General features: G+C 37.8%; 1 protein-coding gene and 1 long non-coding RNA gene across 5 annotated transcripts in view; one reads left to right on the top strand and one right to left on the bottom strand.

The window, feature by feature from the left end:
- The window catches only part of LOC126958874 (uncharacterized), a 309,871-nt gene extending 290,330 nt beyond the window's left edge, over positions 1–19,541 (bottom strand). For 2 of the 3 annotated variants that reach the window (XR_007727339.1, XR_007727337.1), the window contains exon 1: positions 19,084–19,541. This is a non-coding gene — a long non-coding RNA (uncharacterized LOC126958874). The remainder of the gene's footprint in view (positions 1–19,083) is intronic. The other variant, XR_007727338.1, reaches the window with a different exon arrangement.
- Positions 19,542–23,123, top strand: part of DPH6 (diphthamine biosynthesis 6) — a 338,217-nt gene continuing 334,635 nt past the window's right edge. For both annotated transcript variants that reach the window (XR_007727317.1, XM_050797576.1), the window contains exon 1: positions 19,542–19,634. Coding sequence is in view for 1 of the 2 variants with exons in the window: in XM_050797576.1 (XP_050653533.1) it covers positions 19,612–19,634 (23 nt within the window). In the remaining variant the exon portion in view is untranslated. The remainder of the gene's footprint in view (positions 19,635–23,123) is intronic.

The following is a 23,123-nucleotide window of genomic DNA, read 5'->3' as shown; positions in this document are numbered from 1 at the left end:
GGCTGTTCCATAGTGAGATGTTTGACTCAGTGAAAAAAGTCATGAGACTTGAAATTTTTGTCAGAAAACCAGATAAATCATTTTGTTCTGGTAAGCAAATGTTGCTAAGACAGCTTAAAGGCCTTTTGCCTCCAGGTCCATGAGAATCACATACATTCTGAAGAATTTGCAATACAGTAGGTCTTAAGGAAAACATCTACAAATCTGGTGAATCATATTCTACGCTAAGAAGAGTCTGAGAGTAGACATCTAATTGGGGCCAAGTACTGTATTTTAGTGGGTGACACTGTGGGATAGTTCCTAGGAGGTCACAGTTCTTTCTTAACATCATCTGCAAAAGATTAAGAAGCGCTCCTGATAGAGCTGATATCTCCTTCTCAACTAACACTTGATGGCTTTGTCCACTGTTAATTTGTCTAAATTCTGGATTACCATCCTTCTCAATTCAGTACTGGGGATTATGCCTAGGGGAAAATAACTGAAGGTGGAAGAATCAAAAAGAGTTGAAATGTAAAATCTCTGTAATGTTGCTTTGGATTCCAGCTACCTGCTACAGGACATATCCTGGGTACTGCAACACAGAAGGAAGGACACCTTCCAATCTCTGCCCACTCACCTGAAGAATCCATTCTTACTATAAGGGAAATGTCTGGTAAAAAGATGAGAATTCCTACTACTAAAAGGAATGTGTGTTTGGAGCATTGTAATCTGGTTATAAACATAAATGAGGATTGATTTTTATGACATATGGCACTTTTTATAAATTCCTATTTCACCCAGGAGGAAATTACAACTCACAAATGATAAAGGTCTCAAAGTTCATAGTAGCCTAGTATTCAAACCTGGATTTAGCTGGCTCCAAAGCCAGTACTTTTTCCACAATATCAGGTGTTTCTTTGCCTGACTCATTCACTTCTTGTTTTGTAAAATTTGGCAGGTTTCTATGACTATATTTGAGATTGCCATCTAAAGAGTAATATTATCAGACCTCAGATAAATAAAGAGTACATGTTTGAGGTGGTAAATGAAGCATAGGCAGAAAATTAAAGAGCCTTCCACTACAAGCCCATAGCTCTGTCTAAACAGTTGAAATAAAATATTTGTGGAGATGGGGAAAACCAAATCAATTTGTAAAATCCAAGAAAATAGATCAGTATTTTGACTGTACAAACTAGACAATCACAACTTCCCACACACATTTCATTCCATAGTATATGCTTAGTATATACATTTTACTAATTAGGTAACTATTAGGTAAATAATTAGTCAGGTAACTAAGTAATTCGGTAACTAAAGATGATACAACATTGTATTAGTTTTCTATGGTTGCTGTAACAAGTAACCACAAACCTACTGGCTTAAAACAACAGAAATTCATTGTCTTATAGTTCTAGAGGGTAGATGTCCAAACTCAAGTTTAACTGGGCAAAATTCAAGGTGTCAGCAGGACTTCCTTTTGAGCGGGTCTAGCAGAGAATGTGTCTGTTTCCTTGCCTTTTCCAGCTTCTAGAGCTGAATTCCTTACATTTCTTGACTTGTGGCCCTTTCCTCCATCTTCCAAGCCAGCAACATAGCATCATCTTGTTTCAGTCATCACCTTGCCTTCTATTCTGTTCTGCAGCCAAATCTCCCTCTGCTGCTCTCTCATAAGGACACTTGTGATTGCATTTAAGGTCCACGTAGATAATTCAGGATAATTTCTCCATTTCAAGATCCTCAATTTAATCACACCTGCGAAGTTCCTTCTGCCATATAAAGTAATACTTACAGGTTCCAGGTGTTAGGACCTACTTGGATATATTTGAAGGACATTATTCAGCTGGTTCCAGGCATTCATAAATAATATATCTGTATTAGGGTATACTGGAGAATGGAAGCAGTTATCCAGATATTTTAAGTGAATATCTAGATACTTTTAAGGGCACAGTAATAATATTTATTGTTTACTCTGTGACAAATATTTTATTTCAAACATTTAGAGTTGTGACAGGCACAACTCTAAATGTTTCACATACATTGTACAGGTGAAAAGCAACAAAACAAATTATGAGATAGGTTCTTTTCTATTCCCATTTTATGGATGGGGAAACTGAGGCACACAAAGTGAGATTACCAGTTTATCCAAGGTCACAACTACTTCTCTAAATTATCCAGATTAAATATTTGCACAAATTACCAAAGACTTCTTCTTCTTGCATAAAAACATTTTAAAATGTAATTTCATATTGTCCATAAGATTATTTCAGTACAGTATGTAGTTTATGGACTTACAGCAGCAACATGTTCTTTGTATCAAAGTTATTTTCAGACAAAATTTCGTGCCCTTGCTTTGGTATTCTTACTTGGGATGGTTTCTGAGCAATAAACCCACTAGTGTCTTATTCCTCTACCAGTAATGACAGTCCTAATTTTATTTCCTGAGCACCTTTCTTTCCTTCAAAGTTCGGGAGAGAGTTACATAGTAATAGAAAGCAATTTCTCTTACAAAAGAGGCATGAGAGAGATAGCAGGCCTTGGCATATGCTCAGTTTCTGTTGTTACCCAATAATTGCTTGCTTTCATTTGGTCTTCTCTGAATGTGTTCCTCATAACTTTTAAAACTTCTTTTCATACTCTTGTTTTCAATGGTGCATATAGGCTTTCCAATGGAAATCTGTTTCCTTTATCCATATATCTCATCTATATCCTTGTTTTTCTTTGTCATAGAGAGAGGGAGAGTGAGCAAAAACAGCTCTGTCATTTAAGATCTTTTACACACATTCCTTACTCTTTGGAGCTTTCTCTAAATCTGTTATATGATGGTGTGTGGGGAAACAGAAGATCCTTTTATTAAAAAAAAAAAAAAATCATTCTGGAGTTCTGAAGAAGATATCTTAAATCATAGGAAAGTTGTAGAATTTGAAGATGCAACAAAAAGTTAAGTTTAGTCCCAAATAGCATTGGCAGGGATTACGGGATTTACACTGTTTATGGATAGATTTCAAATTACCTCAAGCATGCATAACTTATTGTATCATTGAATTATTTCCTTCTAACATTATCAGGTTATAGAATTGTTCTGGGCCCTTGAACTTAACTAAGTGGAATGACCCTACTAGGGAGAGTTTCAAATGTTATACAAAAGAAGGGTTTTCAGCAGACTCTGGCCTTTTGACCCATGATACTGTTAGTGGTTTATTACATTTCTCTCAGTCTCAAAGACATAAATATATCATGGTAATGTTATGCATACAGTAGATAACCAAGCAATAGCACCTTAATAAAATGGTAACTAATTGGTTGTGGTGATTGGTTGAGTCATGTTCAAATGAAACCTATAGGAAAAGGTTGATTTAATTTTTTAAAATATGAACAACACTGAAAGCCGATGATATTGACATCCAGTAAAGTCAACAGATCTATGAAGTTTAGATATTAATTAATACAATGGTAGAAATCCATGAGATAATCAGAGAACCAAGACTCATTACACTTCAGGTTTATTTTAGCTTGCAGGAAGGCACTTATTTTAATACAGCTGCAGAATTACAGATTATATATACATACACAAAAGAGAGAAAAAAATCTGACAACATTGTTCTTATTATTCTAAGTTTAGGGTGATCTGTAAAGTTTTTTGATTAAAAAGTTAATGAAGAAGAAACATCTGAAATAGAACAGGAAGCAGGTTCCTCAAGTGACATAGCAGTTTTCAGTAGCATCAACTGTTGCAGTGAAAACAAAGATTTCTAATCTTAGAACTTGGCAGGTGAACAAGTAACAGATTTCCCAATATAATGTTTTGATTTTCGAGAAATAAATGGATTTGTGATTTTTTTTTCTTTTGCTTCACATTCTTTCACATATTTTATTAATCACTTGGGATGTTGATTACAAATACTTTTAATTAAAATAATTATCGGTTCTCTATTAACCGAACAGTTTCCTAGATCTTTTGCCTCTCTGAGGATTTGTAAGGTAGTTCACAAATGTCCTTACAAAAGCATGTATGTCCTTAAATATATTGATATGAAGATATTCATAGGCCTGTGCATGTTTATGTTTAAAATGGAAGAGAGGACCTAATTAAGAGGTCGAGGTTTTTAGTAGTAGAGTTTCTTTTTGAATGTTATTGGCTTGTCACCTTATTAATTCCTCTCTCAAATTTTTGATTTTACTAATTGTGAATGTTGCGAAGAAGGTGCAGAGTTGTTTGAGGTATCTTTACACCCTGCAGCATATCATCTTAGGTTTCTTTCAGAGCAATGAATGTCATATTAATGAGGGCTGTTGTCAATGCAATGCCAATAAAACTGCCAATTAAAACCAGAAAAGGTATTTCTAGAGAATTTTTAAATTAGACAAGTAATTGGCCTATATAAAAATACATTAAAAATAAATTCCTCATTAATAAAATGCTTTTGAACAGACTGGATTCCACGTAAACATTTTGTTCTTCATTATAGTGTCTACATAAGCCTTACAAATATTTCCTTATTCACTTGTCACTGCAAGTAACCATGTGGGCATCAGGAATAATAACCACTATAAATTTACTGTCCAAATATATACATCCTGAGGTGAGGGCAGGTAGGGAAAATACCGAGCAAGTCAATTTTTGAAAATTATTTGCAAGACTGCTATAACACATTTTGCAGAATGAAAACAGATGGTCTTTAGGATTTGCATTATATTGACAAGGAAATTATAACCCAGAACACTAAGGGTATTTTTTACTATGATGGCAGAGGGACCCAAGCCAGCATCTTAGAGAATATGGTACTTTCCCCTGACAAAGTAAATTGTGAAAATGCCAGATTTCCACGATATTACATCTTGCAGAATAAAATCATCTAACTTAGTAAATGCTTTTAGTTGTCTTTCTTCAGTGGGTCAGAGCCTGTTACTTATTGTACAATATTTTAAAAATAACAGTATAGTTTGTTGTGAAGTATTTTATGCCTGAAACTCTTAAATGCTTTCAAACATTAGTTGATTTGCTCTTAATGATTAACATAGATTTTAAAATCATTGGTAAAAGTTTTTCATGACACATACGGTTGGGATTATCTTAATTTTTAGGAATAATATAAAAATAACCACACCTTTGGTTACAATTATTTAATATTAAGCCAATTTGGTATGCATAAACTTGGTAATCCTCTAAAAACTCTTAAGCTCCTATAGACTCGGTATGTTGATTTAAGCAAGACTATTTTTTCCTTCTCTTTAGAAGAAAAAAATACTACTTCTCTAAAACTACCACTTTTCCTTAGAGATCATTTAAGTCTTTTATCTATTCTTGTTTCAGACAAAACATAAGTGCTCCTACCTTAGCATGTATACTATTTTTTAATTTTTATTTATTTGTTTTTGAGACAGATTTTCCCTCTGTCACCCAACCTGGAATGCAGTGGTATAATCACAGCTCACCGCTGCCTCAACCTCCTGGGCTCAAGCGATCCTCCCACGTCAGCATCTCAAGTAGCTGGGACCACAGATGCCACCACACCTGGCTATTTTGTCCTATTTTTATGTTTTTGTAGAAATAGGAGTCTTGCTATGTTGCCTAGGCTGGTCTCAAACTCATGGGTTCAAGCGGTCATCCCATCTCATCCTCCCCAGAGGCTGGGATTACAGGTGTGAGCCACCACGGCCAGTCAATCTGTATCCTAATTGTGGATCCTAGGTTAAGAAGTCTTGCTTAAAATGTTCATTAAAACTTTCTGGATTCAATGCCATCCCCATCAAGCTACCAATGACTTTCTTCACAGAATTGGAAAAAACTGCTTTAAAGTTCATATGGAACCAAAAAAGAGCCCGCATCTCCAAGACAATCCTAAGTCAAAAGAACAAAGCTGGAGGCATCACGCTACCTGACTTCAAACTATACTACAAGGCTACAGTAACCAAAACAGCATGGTACTGGTACCAAAACAGAGATATAGACCAATGGAACAGAACAGAGTCCTCAGAAATAATACCACACATCTACAGCCATCCGATCTTTGACAAACCTGAGAGAAACAAGAAATGGGGAAAGGATTCCCTATTTAATAAATGGTGCTGGGAAAATTGGCTAGCCATAAGTAGAAAGCTGAAACTGGATCCTTTCCTTACTCCTTATACGAAAATTAATTCAAGATGGATTAGAGACTTAAATGTTAGACCTAATACCATAAAAATCCTAGAGGAAAACCTAGGTAGTACCATTCAGGACATAGGCATGGGCAAAGACTTCATGTCTAAAACACCAAAAGCAACGGCAGCAAAAGCCAAAATTGACAAATGGGATCTCATTAAACTAAAGAGCTTCTGCACAGCAAAAGAAACTACCATCAGAGTGAACAGGCAACCTACAGAATGGGAGAACATTTTTGCAATCTACTGACAAAGGGCTAATATCCAGAACCTACAAAGAACTCAAACAAATTTACAAGAAAAAAACAAACCACCCCATCAAAAAGTGGGCAAAGGATATGAACAGACATTTCTCAAAAGAAGACATTCATACAGCCAACAGATACATGAAAAAATGCTCATCATCACTGGCCATCAGAGAAATGCAAATCAAAACCACAATGAGATACCATCTCACACCAGTTAGAATGGCGATCATTAAAAAGTCAGGAAACAACAGGTGCTGGAGAGGATGTGGAGAAATAGGAACACTTTTACACTGTTGGTGGGATTGTAAACTAGTTCAACCATTATGGAAAACAGTATGGCGATTCCTCAAGGATCTAGAACTAGATGTACCATATGACCCAGCCATCCCATTACTGGGTATATACCCAAAGGATTATAAATTATGCTGCTATAAAGACACATGCACACGTATGTTTATTGCAGCACTATTCACAATAGCAAAGTCTTGGAATCAACCCAAATGTCCATCAGTGACAGATTGGATTAAGAAAATGTGGCACATATACACCATGGAATACTATGCAGCCATAAAAAAGGATGAGTTTGTGTCCTTTGTAGGGACATGGATGCAGCTGGAAACCATCATTCTTAGCAAACTATCACAAGAACAGAAAACCAAACACCGCATGTTCTCACTCATAGGTGGGAACTGAACAATGAGATCACTTGGACTCAGGAAGGGGAACATCACACACCGGGGCCTATCATGGGGAGGGGGGAGGGGGGAGGGATTGCACTGGGAGTTATACCTGATGTAAATGACGAGTTGATGGGTGCAGCACACCAACATGGCACAAGTATACATATGTAACAAACCTGCACGTTATGCACATGTACCCTACAACTTAAAGTATAATAATAATAAATAAATTAAAAATAATAATAATAAAGTGCTCTTTTGAAAAGATTGAATAATTATATGAAATTTAGTCTGCAAAAGTTCTATTAACTCTGATCCATTTAGCAAATGGGTCACCATTGACAATGAATCTTATTTCCTGGAAAAGTTGGTTATGGAAAGGAGATTTGGGAATAGTCATAGTCTTTAAAGTGTATTTTTAAGGAACCCTCTGAGGTGTCATTACATTGCAATTGAATATGAAGAGTGTTAAGTGACTGCTGCAAAATATCTATATACTTCTGCCAGCCTCTATCTATTTTTAATTAACTGTATAATATTTATTAATAGATTATATGTAATGAATAAGGGGAAATTATAGACTACTATAAGATTTGTTTCTGGATGCAACTATGTAAAATTGGGTCATAAATCAACAGTGAATGTATTTTGAAATTTATTTCCATAGAGAACACTTTGTATTAGAAATACCAGTAATGAGAAATAGAAGCCACTGATAAGTAAAAAAAAAAAAAAAAAAACTTTCTGATAGTCTTTCCATGCTTTAAGAGTACAAAGCTTATCTTTTTTAAAATAAGTTTTACAACACAGAGATGGTCAGCCCACCTCACAATCTTTGTCATCATCATTGCCATCGTAATCAATACCATAGCCACATGATCTCCTATTGTCTTGCCCCAGTTGACACTCCACCCAATACCAATGCCAGTGATAATCTGAGTCATCGTGTGGTAACTGCACGTCATGAATTACAGTTTATGACTCATCTTCTTCACTTATCTACCCAACAAACATGTTCAAATGAGTCACCTCACTTTTTCTTTCATACCAATATGATCTCTCTCACAATTGCGTCCCCAATTACTATACTTCTTAGTGTTCTTCATAGGAATTCAATATATGGTTTCTGAAGCATTTAATATAAATAGCTAAAAAACTCTCACAATCATATTCAGCGACAAGACAACTTATTGAAGTAAAACAATTTCCTAAAAGAACAAGAAATGCAGCCTAATCTTGCTTATGTTAATTACATTTAATGTCTATGCTATTCGTTCTTATACCCAACAAATATCTTTAAACATTTTCTACGTACCAGGTAAACAAACAAGAACTGGCTATATAGTAATAAGGAGGTGTGTAAGTTATTCCGTTTGCCCTCCCAAGACCCATCCTTCATCCTCTGCCCCAAGGGCTGATCTCTGTAAACTGCATTAAAAAGCTCCCTTACTGTCTTTGTGTGGGATTCAGCCAGCGGGAAGCACTGGTAGGAGAGGCAGGGTAGATGAAGAAGAGATGAGTCTATTTCTTCACCTGTGATTTCCCTTTCTTGGTGCACTATTGTGGTGGTGCCTGTATTCGCTCTATTACTAGAGCTGGTATTGACTGACCCCATTTTCTATTACTCCAGCCTCTGAAAAGATCTAATGATACCATTTTCTCTCCCTCCTTATTCAGACCCATTGGTGATACTGCTTTCCTAGTGTTGCTAGTTTCTAGAAATCTGAACATTCCTGATAATTCCTTAAAGTTTCCCACAGCTCTATGAAAAGTCCCTTCGTTCAATATCTTTCAAATCTGTCTCCTGCCACTAGATTGACTGGTACAACAGAACTGGACATTCTTTGCTCTCCTGAAACTGACAATATACTAGAGAATACAGACATTTAATAAATTATGACCAGAAAGTGTAAGGTGCTATGGGACCAGACAAAAGGGTATCTTACCCAGCCTGTGATAACTAAAGTTTGTTGTGTGAGATGTTAATGATTATACATCTGAAAGTAGAGAGGCAAGTATGTGTTTGTTTATGTTTTGGCAAATAGGGTCCTCTGTATCTTTGCATCAAAAAGTCTGTGAACTAAAACATTAAAAAGAAAAAATGTGCAATGTATTTCATCTATGAGGATAAGGTAAATTTTGTCTAATTCAATTTTACAGTTAATTCTCCTTTACAGTTTGCCTAATTCAATTTTACAGTTAATTCTCTCCTAACATCCTTAGAAATCACTTCTACACATGCTTGCTAGGTTGCTGCCCATACAAACTGCAAGACTCTTTAGTCCCTGAGATAACTCAGCGATGTCTAAAGTCTCAGTGGTTTGCAACAACAAAGGTTTACTTTTGTATAACTGCTAAACACAATAAAATTTTAATCTCTCTGGTTCCACCAAAAACGCAAAGCCAATGAATAGAAATCTTATTGATGAAATGAAAGCTCAGAGAGAAAGCAATTGTAATTAAAATGTTTAGTCAAATTCTAACATATTACTATAATTGCAATAAAATTTTCAAAGTTTAAATTCTCTTTTTATAGGCTGGTTTTTTAAGTTCTTCTTGCAAATTGCTCTACTTCAGAGGAAAATGGGTTTTCCATTTAAATAAAGTAATTTATTCAACTATTCCTGTTGCCATTGAGTTGCCACTTAGAATTTAGTTTGTTGGACTTTTGAATACATCTAATTACTCAGAAATAGCAGCTGAGTAGAGAAGGCTAAAGAGAGAATGAATAGAGAAGGCTATTCATGAGCTTTTACCACAGCCATGAGATATTGCTATGAATGATTGCAGGCTATATATGTTCTATGATGAAAAAAAATGACAGATGGGCATGATGTTCATGATGCTTCCAATATTTTCAAAGCTGTAGCCGACCAGTTTCAAATGATTGATTTAGAGTCCAGAACATTTATATGTTTGGACAATATTTGAGGAATAAAAATAGGTGTAACATTGGGCCTGATGTCATCATATTTTAAGCTCATTTTACGAGAAGTTCTTGATGAAGAGAATCAGTGGTTGAATATGTATGTATGTATTCCCTACTTTTCTTGCAAAATGTTCTTTTCCAATGAGATTCTCAAAGGAAGCCTTTTTTTTTTCTTTTTTAATGGATTATTATTACAGTTCTAGAAATTCAGAATGTGAGAGCATATGCCATTTCTTTTTTAAAATTGCATGGTAGACAGTTTTATGATCCTGAAATTTATAATCCAGCTTGAATGTCAGGAAACCTGGGTTCTAGTCCCAGTTCTGCCACTAACATCCTGTGTAGCCAAGCACTAATTAACTGATGTATCTGTGTTTCTGTTCTTTCATTTGTAAATTGAAAAGAAAATATTTTCTTCAAACTACTTCACAGGAATATTAGGAAAAACAAAACAAAACTTGTTAAAGTACTTGTGGCTTTTCAAAAAAAAAAGATGATCTGTAAATCTAACTTATAATTACACAACACTATACATCCCACCAGACCTCAGACATCTTCTCAAATCAGATGAACGGTGAATGAAATTATTTAAAAAGACTCTGGAAAAAAAACTTTTCAGGTAGGAATACTAAAAATATCAACTTATCATTTTAAAATAACTCTAAAGTTATTCTACAATGCAATATTATAGAAAACGCATCTGGCAATGGACATTGGAATTGGATGCAGAAAGTCTTATATTCAATACACTAAGTGACAATGAAATTCAAAAAGATCGTCATCATCCATCTCCAAACTATTGAGACACCTTAACAGCAGAATGTATAGGACTCTGGCTACTAATTGGGGGAAGAAAGTGAACGAAGGAAAGTTAATGATTACTTTAGAGACCAGATTGGTGGAGGGTGATGTCCTTAAAAAACAAGAAACTGGTAGAAGAATGAATTGGGGTGACAAGAGCAGGAATGTGGCATGCTGAGATATTGCCCTTAGTTTTGAACGTGTTGGAGAGGCAGGTGTCCGGTGTTCTTTAAGTTATATCACAGTCATATTTTGGAGGTGCTTTACGATGTTAGCTAGAATTTAGAGACCCTAATATATTTGATAAAGACTTCAAAAAATCTAGCTTCTTTACTATACAGTAGTTAAACAGAATGAGATAAATCTATATGGAGTGGTACTACAGAATAATGTCCTAGATATATGTGGAAAAACAAAATACAGAAGAGTGAATATAGTATGCTCCCTTTGGTGAAAAATAAAAGTGATATATGCTTATATATTCATAAACTCATCCTGGAAAGATACAGAAAAATGGGTAATGTGCTGCCTCACAGGAAGAGACCTGGGGGACTGAAGTTCTAAGAAGGGAAAAAGACTAATTTTATTCCTTACTCTGAAATCTACATTGTCTGATATGCATATAGCCACTCCAGCTTTCTTTTGAGTAGTATTTGCATAGTATTTATCTTTGTTTCTATCTCTTTACTTTTAATCTGCCTGTGTCTTGATATTTAAAGTGAGTTTCTTATAGACAGGGTATGGTTGGGACTTGCTTTCTTGTTCAGTGTTTCAATATGAATTTTAAATGTTTAGATATTTACATTTAATGTGATTATTGATATTGTTGGGTTTAAATCTATCATCTTGATATTTGTTTTTTGTCTCATTTTTTCTTCCTCTTTTTTTCTGACTTGTTTTAGGCTATTTTTTTATGATTCCATACAAATCTCCTTTTTGATTTTGATATAATTACATATAAATGTCCTTTTTGAGTATTTTCATTTGTATTTACTTATTTTTGAGACAGGGTCATGCTCTGTCTCCCAGGCTGGAGTTCAGTGGCACAATCTCTGCTCACTGCAACCTCCCCCTCCCGGGTTCAAGCAGTTCTGCCTGCCTCAGCCTCCTGAGTAGCTGGGTTTACAGGCACATGCCACCATGCCTAGCTAATTTTTGTATTTTTAGTAGAGATGGGGTTTACCCATGTTGGCCAGGCTGGTCTTGAACTCGTGACTTCAGGTGATCCACCCACTTCGGCCTCCCAAAGTACTGGGATTACAGGCATAAGCCACCACGCCCGGCCCTTTTTGAGTATTTTTATACGATACCATATATAATCTTTCCTTTATCTCCTTTATGACTTATTAATGATAACCCATTGTTTTTAAATTTTTTAATGTTTGCTTCAGAATTTGCATATGACAGGTGCTATGATCACTGTATTTATATATATTTAATCTTCATCTAATTAGGAGGTATAAATAACCCTATTGTACAGATGAAGAAAAAACATCTTGCTGAAATTACAAGTTAATGTCTCAGAAACAGAATTCAAACTCAGATTTGTCTAACTTCAAAATGTACTTTGTAGTACTGGGGATATACTGGAATAACCCTTCAGTCTTTTATATAGTCAATTGTCTGTAAAAAGGACACAGGCCAAACAATGAACTGTTAACATATTTTACATTATGGAATATATACATGGAAACTGTAAGGAAGTAACGGCTGTAAACATAATGGATTGACAGAACTTGAAAATAAAGTCAAGACTGTGGTCTCTGAAATGGAATAGAGTAAAACAGACGATGAAGAAATGAGCTATTTGCAGAGGTAATAACTTACCCTTAAGGTAAAGTTTCAAATATCTTTTTTTTTTTTTTTTTTTTTTTTTTTTTTTTTGAGGCAGAGTCTTGCTTTGTCGCCCAGGCTGGAGTGCTGTGGCACAACCATAGCTCACTGCAGCCTTGACCTCCCGAACTCAAGCAGTCCTCCCACTTCACCCTCCCAAGTAGCTGGAACTATAGGCACATGCCACCACACGTGGCTAATTTTTTTTTTTTTTTGGTAGAGACAGGGTCTCACCGTGTTGCCCAGGCTGATTTCGAACTCCTAGGTTCAAGCAATCCTCCCACCTTGGCTTCCCAAAGTGCTGGGATTATAGGCATAAGCCACCATTCCTGGCCTTAAAATATCTGATAACATTGGGTCCACATTTGCACAGAGCAGCTGGAGCCAAGTGACGAGTGAACAGTGGTTTGCCACAGTTCTCGCCATTTCAAATTGCCTTATACCAAGCCATTTCTCTCACTTATGTTATCTGCCTAGTTCCTAAAGCTTTTGAATTTGTTACTCTCCATTATGGAATAAAGAAAAAGATTTCTAAAAGAGATAGAATGACTCTCAGGTGTATAATGTTTAGCAATTACCTCATATATCAATCCATGTAATACAACACAACAATTCGAGTCTTTTAGAAAAAAAGAGTTGATCAGCTTAGAAGTACAGAAAAAGGAGATTCAAGAGGTCAGTGATGGTAATTCCCTTCCAAACATATCTTAGAATATTTAGTCAAAACAACCAGCTGTCCATTTCAATGGAAGATACAGTATAGTGGTTAAGAGCTAGACTGCCTAGGTTTGAATATTGGTACTGGCACTTACTAGCTTTAGGATTTTTGGGAGACCGTTTAACGTCTTTGTGCACAGTTTCCTCGTGTGCAAAGGAGGATAACAAAGTATCCTACTTCATAAATTTGCTGAGGCATTTAAATGAGTGACTGGCCCATGGTAAGCTGTAATTATTAATATAAATACATCAGATACTCATATCCGGATGCCCTAAAATTTATGATCCAAATAATTACTTAATTCCTTTTTTCTTAAATCCTTACCAGGCAACTTCTGATGGCTTCCTGTATGGCATGACTTTAAGCAGAATGAATTTAAATCCTTTCAAGGTTTCTGAGGAGTAACCACCTGTAGCATTCTTGATTTGATTATCTGAGTCTTTATCAATCAGTATATCGAGATGTGCTGCCAAGGAAGCAGAATTCAGTGACAGCTTGCAACTTTTATTACCAGCAACAGTGTTTGGCTATGGAGAGTTTTTCTTAAGTAAACTGGCAAAGAACGGAGGTTTTCTGAGGCTGATTTTCTGTTCACCTATTTTGCTGGCCCTACAAACTATTCCAAAGTCACTCATATGCAACAGTCTCAGACTGTAGGAAGTGAGCTCACAATGCCTTTGAAAAGTGAATCTTGAGCAAGTCATTTTAATATATTGCAAAACGAATTACTTTAGACTGCACTGATCAAAAAAAAAAAAGTCTTTTAATTTATTGACATTTACGGGGCTGAAGTTACCTTTACACTATCCATGTGGAAAATTATGAATGTAGGGGTCTTGGTAAACCAACTGTCCTTAAAATTTGAGCAAATTACATGTAGGTAAATAAATACTACCAGTTAAAAATGTTTTCTCTATTAACTTATAGTAAAAACACTTAGCCAGGATTCAATATCAGTATGTTAGTATGCTCAAGATTAGAGTATTTGTTTGGAAGTAAATTAAGGCATTTCCTTAAAAATAGTATTGTTTATAATTTAGACTCACAATTTTAGGTTGGTTCTCCTTCAAGTACTATTCTAAATTTGAATTAACTCTTTATCCTACATTTCTTACTCTAGCAGGGCACTCCAAATGTTCCCACATCTCATATGATTTTGTAAGAGTCACTGTCTTGCTCTGGCAGCCTTACAGGTGTTCCAATCAGTCTTACAGGTTCCACAGCACCTGCTGTGGAGAGCGCAGCTGACTGACAGCCTTCAACTGCCACACCTTTGGATCCACTGTGGAGTTCATGACAAGCCACGCTTCCCCTGGCTGCTTCCGGGCTTTGATTGAGCAGGTACTAGAACCTGGCCTTTCCTGTCTGCAAAGATTTAGCTGGCACCACTAGCAGAATGCCTCTCTAGTCACAGAATCTCACCTAGCAGGGTATTCACAAGAAAACTTACTTTATAGTAAAGGAGGTACAGGTAGGCCATGACTATGGGGTCTAATTGTTTTATCATATATTGTACTATTTAGGTGAAGTTGGCCTCATAGAGTACTGGAAAAGCCTACTTAAGTCACAGCTAAATCAGCAGCTCAGAGACAATAATCTGCAAGGATGGCATGACATCTCTCAGTATTTAGTATAGGTACTAATCAGAGATTTCTATATGACACTGTGTCTCTAGTAGGACAAATACATGGATCTAGGAACCAAAAGGTGAAATCACAAATGGCTATATTTACAATCACTCCTAACAACGCACTGGAGAACTCTGTGCTTCACCTCCCCCAACTCTGGGTTGAGTAGAATTACAGGTTTTCTCTCTTGCAACGGGGTAGAGCGGGCATCCATTGAACTGTAAGTTATGTACGGTATGACACTTTTGGCTCTTTGCAGCCAGGGGCCAGCAAGCAAGGATGATTGATTAGTATGAGGAGGTGGGGCCACCTTTACACCCTGGGGACAAGGAGAAATACACATGTGGAACTCAGACGATCCACTTGGGTGCCTCTTGGTATGCCCTTACCTAATTCTAACTGTGAATGGACACAAACTGCAGTCACGGACTGAGAAGAGTATGACGACAAAAGCCCAAGACCACTTAGGAGTGAAGTTTAGGTCATGCCACCAAGTAAGTCAACAAGATCTGCTGAAGTGAGAGCTGAGAGTGAGGGGAATATAGAGTGGAGAGTGGAGGACAGGGTAAGTACTAGTGTGGTCCCAGACCACCTGTGATGAGAGTTTGTCCTATTAACTTCCCTTCCCTAAGTTTATCCTAGAGAGGTTGACAGAAATCATGAAGCGACACCATGAACGTTATTATGAACTGACTTACAGTCTCCATCTACTGCACTTTTGGATTCACCACTGAGTTTGCACCAGACTAAGTTTTTCCTGCACTGCTCTCAGACAATGACTGAGCATGGCAGAGATACTAGAACTGGGCAATTCCTGACCAATTTGGAATTCCTCTAATGAACAACTTTGGCTTAGGACTCCCCATTGACCTGGCTGAGTCTCTCAGAATGACACTGCAAATAGGTTCTTTCAACCTATTCTTCCTTCCCATTCTTTTTCAGATTTCCACCCCCCTGCATTCCAATGGGAGTCTCCCTGCCTTCTCTTGCTGGTCTCTCTTTGTCCTTCACAGGCATTTTCTCTAATCTCCTGCACATGTAATCCCATCTTGGCATCTGCTTCTCAGAAACCTGTAGCTGACAAACTGGGTGTTGTTTTTAAATTTCGGCAAAAGAAAATGACACCCACAACGGTGACTAGAATGAAATAAGAAAGATTCTCAATGGGAAAAGTTAGAGCATAGCCGAATCTCTAGTTTTTAACAAGTTTTTCAGGGGTCAATAATTGCCCTGGTTTTGTTCAGTTAGCTATGAAAAAAAAAAAAAACCTTCAAAAATATGTATGAATCTAAGAATAACTTTGATGGCTGGGTCAAGACCAATCAGACATCTGTTAATTTCAGAAATACCAATATGTCTATTGAACCAGAATGAATCGAACCTACCATTTTTATGGTGGCCTTGATAGGACATTCAAGCACAGAGCCTTGTATTGTAATTCTGAGAGAAAGGCACTAATGTGAGGAAATACAAAAATTTTTAATAAAGCACATGTTGCAGTGTTATATTAGGCAACCGGAAACATTCGTTAATTTAAATAATTCTGGTAGAAAGTTTTAAAAGGAGGGAATAGGTGCTGAGAGAAATTTTGTTCAAGGGGTAAAAAGGACCTGGAGAAGAGATACTTAATACAAGGTGCTAGGAAGAATCCAGGGGGAAAGCAACACCATCAAGCTAATAACTGGGTGACCTTGGAGGAATGGCCTCAACATATTTCCTAACATACAGTTTCATGCCAGGATATACACACTGTATATAACATACAGTTTAATACCAGGATATACACACTGTTTGTTGAGGATGTCTTACAATGAAGCATACAGAGTGCAGAGAGAAACAAAATACAATCCTAAAGATGTAGTTTTGGGAAGGTAACCTTTGAATCTTCTCTCTTTATCCCTCTTGGGAAGTGGCAAGGAAAAGATACCCCTTGGTGGAAAAGATATCCATTGGCATCTTCGGGAGTGCCTATTTTATCAAAATCACTCATCATGTTCATTACTGCTATTTCACACAATCTCCTGAAAAATGATGTCAAGTAGCCACAGGAAACCTGCCTGGTTTTGAAATTCCTCATTTTGGTTTTCCATGACCCTGGATAACCTGGCCTCATCCTATTTATTCAACTTATTTTTCCTTCTTTCCCATATACCTTCCAAACTAGTCAAGCTAGTCTACCCACTGTTGTTCAACGCACCACTCTCATTCTTGTCTTGCTGTCTTCGTTTGGATGTTCCACCCATTCCGGTTCAATTCTGCTCATCTTTCAAGTCCCATCCTCATTCCAGGCATTACCCTGTGGGTTTGACTCAGGGGGCTCTTGCCATATGCATTACATAACTTGTTACTTTCAAAATACGTTCTCTTGGATTACTGCTGTAGGATTTAGTAAAAAATTATTTTAGGCAGATAGAGAGGAAAAGGGGTCCTTGGAAAGTTTTTGTCTCCTTTAAAGTAGCTCCAGAAGTGTTTCTTGTCTAGCAGGAAAGCCCCCGCTCTTAGAACCCAGCTGTCAACCTTTGATATGCAAATGCAAGCCATTAAAAACTAAGTCCACACAAACATGGCGATAGCCACCTTGTCCTCTTGGCCTTGCCCCTACTTGTGCCTGGCAACATGGCCACCCCCACATATCCCCACATTTGTAGAACATCAAGGCGACCTGCATTTGCATACTAAAAGGCTAGGGTGGGAGAGCCAAGTTTTTCCGTGGGCTACGGGAATGACATGCCTGATCAAACCAATCCCCTGAGCGCTATGCAAATCAGACACTGCCTCCTCCAGCCTCCTCATATACCCGGCTGTTAACGCGGCACTCGGGGTTTCCTCTCTAGGCTTTGGAGCCCACCTCCCTGTGTTTCTACAGGGGGGCGTCTTCCTTCTTTCTTCTCCCTTCTTTCTCGCCCATTAAATTCTCCACTCCTTAAAACCACTCCATGTGTGTCTGTGTCATTTTATCCAATTCGGCGTGAGATGAGAGCCCTGGTGCTCTTCCACTCATCGGAGCTGTATCATTAAAAGTGTGTTTCATGTATTTATCTCCCCCAAATAGACTGCAAACTTCCTAAATACTTGACTCATTTGGTAAATATTCATAATTGCAAAATCTTAAAGCTGCATGATTCTAGATGATGAAACTGATATGTAGATAGTCACCCATACTGAGTATTAGAGTTGAGAACATCAAAATAAAATTGAATGCTTACTATGTACCTGGCATAATTTTAAGTTCCCTACATATATTAACTTACTTAATTCATGCCTTTGGCATCATCTTTCATGACTTTCTTTCTCATATATCCCAAATCTAATCAGATTCTATTGGCTCTATCTTCAAAATAGAGCTGGAATCCATTTACTTCTCACCAAATTCACCATGCCAATTCTAGGCTCCGCCCTCTACTGGAACACTGTAACAGGTTCCTAATAGATGTATTCTCAACACTGCAATCCTTTTAAAATTTTAAGTCACACCTCTTCAATAGTCTGTGATGACCTACAAGACCCTATATAATCCTTCCCCTCCATCACCTTAACTTCCTCTCCACTACTCTCTGCTTTGCTCAGTCGGCTCCAGCAACATTGATCTGCCTTAGTCTTCCACAAAAACACAACGCACCTAGAACCTTTGATTTTTTTTTTCTTTTTCTTGTCTGGAGCACACCCCAATCATATAAACAGCTAATTCTCCTTAAGTTGGCTCAACTCTCACTTTATCAATAAGGCCTATATAGACACTATTTAATTCTGCAATTTGCCTCTCCACCTCTCTCCTCTCTCTCCCCGCCCCGCCCTTTCTAACAGCACTTCTCACTCTTCATAATACTGTTTACCTTTAAGCTATATATTGTCTGTTCTCTCCATCCCCATTTAAGCTCTATGCCGGGAATGCTGGGTTTTTATTTGCGGTTGTATCCACAGAGTCTAAAACAGTGCCCGGTACACGAAAGGCACTCAATACATACTTGGCAAATAAACTTAGAAGCTAGATTTTCTTTCTGCAAGGCCATTACTCTTTGGTGAAGAGCCCGGCCTGGCCTTGTCAAATAACAAGCTTGACCAAGAGCCAAAGCCACAGAGGGCCTAGAGGTGGGCGGGGGTGGCTAACTGCAGATTTAAAAATTACCTCAGCACCTGGGGATCTCAGTTTCACATCTGGACACAGGTTTGGAGGACTGAGGAGATGTACGTTAAAAAGCAAAAGTGTACAGTTGTTTCTGCGGGAGATGGGGGGAAGAAGGGCAAATTTCTTCTGCGCTTGCACGTCCATAAGTGTGTCAATTTGCAGCATTTGGGACGCTAAAGCCCCTCTTACCAAAACAAATCCAGCGCCCCCGGTCTTGGGCTCTGCAACACGGAGCTTGCCCTTCCCCCGGCAGCTTCAGTGCCCTCACTTAGGTGGTTAGGCCGTGCCTAAACATCATTCTTTTCTGGGCCGAGGTGTTCCTGTCACAGGGTCAAGGTGCCAACGTGCCGCACCCTCCGCGCTCAGGTGTCCTGCAGGCAGCCGCGGGGCTCGCAGCACCGATCCGCGGACAGGCGGCGGAGCGAACACCCGGGCGAGGCCCCGCGGTGCGTCACGGGAGCTGCGGCGGCGACCTCCTGGCTCCCGCCCCCGCACGCGCCCGCCGCACGCACGCGCACTGCGCTCAGCATGAGGGTCGCGGCCCTGATCAGGTAATGCGGTGCTGGAGCCGCCTCCCTCTTCCCAGGCCAACCTCTCGTCCCTTCCAGCCGCCCCTAGCGCCGAAAGAGTGGGTGTCTCTGCCTGAGCCGCGTGTTGGGGGTTCCGCGGCTCCTCTGAGCCACAGGAAGAGGCGGAGCCTTCGGTATTGCCGGCCCGCTTGTGCCTCGGTCCTGGGCTGGCGCGCTTCCTCCCCGTCCGTTGCTGCCTCTCTGGTCTTCCAGCCCTCAAACTTGGATTCCCATTGGATTCAACTGGGAAATTAAAAAAAAAAAAAAACGAAAAACAAAAAAACTGGCGCCTGGGCCCCGCCGCCAGAGGGATTGGTTTAATTACTTCTGTGCGGCCCGGCGTCTGATTTTTTTCAAGCTCTAATGAGCCGTGAAGTTTGGAGCCACTACCTTGTTCCGCCAACTCAGTTAATAACCCTCGCCCTTTCCCCCTCGCTTTCTTCATCCTCTTCTGTAGTTCCCTTTGGTCAGCTGGGTCCGCCGTAGCCTGGGCTTCCTCCCTAGTTGTAACTGGTTCCGCCCCTCCCAAGAAGTCCACCCTTCCCTCATCTTCACAGATGTGGATTGCTTATGGCATGTGTGTGCGTCTGCCTTTGGGCACTCAAGTACAGAGATCTCTCTTCGTGGTAGAGACCGGATTGTACTAGTCTTATGCTAGATGCAGTTGCTGTTGCTTCGGACTCTCATCATTGCTTTAGAGTGACCTTACCGTATACTCTGTATTTCAAAAGGAGTTTGATGTCTGTAGTAACCAAATCATAAATTTAAGTGTCTAAATAAGTCCTATGACAAACCAAAACCAAACCTGCTTAAATATTTCCATACTCAATCTATAAACTGAGGCGGAAGGGAACACACTAACAACATTAAAAAGTTAGTTTAGACTACTTTAAATATTTGTTTCATGAGATTTTGCCCTGTAGAGTGTCTTAGATACAGTACAACGATACGTTTGCTTTTGTAATCCAATTGAAGATTTCATAAACGTTTTCGTTAAGTCCCTTAGGTAACTGATACTGGCTGGTTAACCATTGTCCTATTAAGGACTTGATATGACATTTCAAACCTACTACAGTGTCTGAAATATTCCAGTTCCCTTTCCTTCAGTGTGATTTTTAGGAGACTAGACCATAATGTCACAATAATTATTGTTTTTCAGTAAATGTCCTCTGTAAAATGAATGATTAGGCTTTAACCATTGTGTCTCATTTTAGAATTAAAAGTACCCCAGGAAGTGAATAATTCAAATTTATATCGTTTTTCAAAAGTTTAATGATTAAAGTAAAGCACAACCACCAAAGACTTAGAAGTATTAGAGGGGAGGAGAGAAGATTGGTAGAGTCAGTTATACTAAATAACCTGTAATGTACATATGTTGCTTTATAATAAAAAAAAAATTGCTAAAAAAAGCAATGTTGGAAAATTCTTGCTGAAGTGTAAGAGCTGTAAGGACATATGCTGTAAGTATGAATACATAAGCACTTACCTATATGCTTATATAGATGCTATGTAGTCTATATATATGCATTATATATCATTATATATTGTAAGTGAATAAGTGAAACTGGGATTCTTACATATCCTTATAAGAACATTATTTTCCTTTTTTAATTAATTTTTTTATTATACTTTAAGTTCTGGGTTACATGTGCAGAACGTGCATTTTTTTACATAAGTATACACGTGCCATGGTGGTTTGCTGCATCAACCCATCACCTACATTAGGTATTTCTCCTGACATTAGCCCTCCCCTAGCCCCAACCCCCCACAGGGCCCGGTGTGTGATGTTCCCCTCCTTGTGTCCATGTGCTCTCATGGAACATTATTTTTCTAATAAATAAATGGGTCTTTGAATTTTATAGTTGAATGTTGTTTTGAGGATTATCCAGGCGGACCATTCACTAATTTTTCTATGAAGTATGCAAACCTAAGCACATTTAATAACTTAGCTTAGTATCCCAGAATTGGAAACTAAAATAGATCTATAAGACCTCTCCCATAACATACATGTGTACTTAATGGAGTTCTAAGAGGACAGTAAGGTACTCTGCATTTCCCAAGCTTGTCTAATATTCAAAACCTTTTTTTAGAGTAATTGGTTAGTATTTTGTTGGACACCAGTGTTCCACAGAACAGAGTTTGGTAAATACTACTGAAAACCATGTTTGAAATGTTAGCGTATTTCAAAATGAATTGTAAGACTCAATTCTGATTCTGAATGCACACCCTTCAGTCTTTAATATCTGAAACAATTAGTCATATCTTTTTAGCCTGGGGAAACAGAGCAGTAAGGTTCGATACGGGAAGCTGTGGAAGACCTACTTACAGGGATACAGAATCTGAAGAGAGGAAGAATGGACTTTTTAAAACTTCACTTTGGCCCTTGCACTCTCCTTCCACTTGAGAAGTTTTGGAATGAGAGTTGTTATTGATGGGAGGGTGGAAGAGGCAGAAAATGTTGAAAACTAAGATAAAAGGCAACAGGGCCAGTTTCTGGGGTCCTCAGTTTCTTGAGCTATGAAGAGGTCTAAACATTGCCTGGGGGCACATTTGCAGACCTTAAGCAAATATTGGAAAGAAGGGAAACAGGAGGAAAAGAAATATAAAAGGGAGAGAGGCAATGAGAAATGATAGTGGGAATTAGGAGAATATTAAACCACAATGGCATATAGATTGCCATTCAGCCATATTACAGATGAGCTACTACTTGTCTTTACTAAGTGATACGCCTCTGCCTTAGGTAGATTTAGAACCAGAATTTAGAAGTTCCTTTCAATGTGTTACTAGATTTATAGCTCAAGCCATGTTCTGCTGCCATCATAAAATGTGTATGTGTATAACATATGTATGTATGTAAGTGTGGTGATGGCTGAAGTGCTGATAGTGCTGATGTTTCACGTCATCAGTGTAAGTCAGCATCTTGTTTTTTATCTCTGCAGAATTTGAACCCACCAAGTGTGTCAAACTTTGTCATTAGATAGGTACTCAAATCTTTAATTTGGTCCTTTAATTGCTGATGATAGCTATTTCTTAGATTTCTTATGGTGGAGCAGAATTTAGTTTTTTTACTTTCTCATAAAGAATCTTTTTTTTTTTTGCTTTTTCAATAATTTCTATGAAATTATTTTATATATATATTCCTTAGATGGAATATATATATGAAATATATAATTATATAATAAATGTTTAGCTGGGATGTAAATTGAAATCATTTTCTATTTGCAAAGCACTTCAAATATATATATTTGCTATCACAAAGCAAAAAGTGACCATATTTTATTTAGAATATTCTTTTTATAAAGGCATATAGTTTCTTAAGCTCCTGTGTATAGCAGCCCTGGACATTCAGGTTGCTCAGTTTGTTTATGATTTAGAAATTAATGTTTTTTTTGCATTGTAATATATTCTGAAAAGTCCAGTAAATAATATGTTCTGTTTTGATATCTAGTGATTTTATGTTGAATAATGGTC

This window comes from Macaca thibetana, chromosome 7 (genome assembly GCF_024542745.1).
Source record: "Macaca thibetana thibetana isolate TM-01 chromosome 7, ASM2454274v1, whole genome shotgun sequence".
In the NCBI taxonomy this organism is placed as follows: Eukaryota; Metazoa; Chordata; class Mammalia; order Primates; family Cercopithecidae; genus Macaca; species Macaca thibetana.
This window is presented reverse-complemented; position numbering and strand designations above follow the sequence as displayed.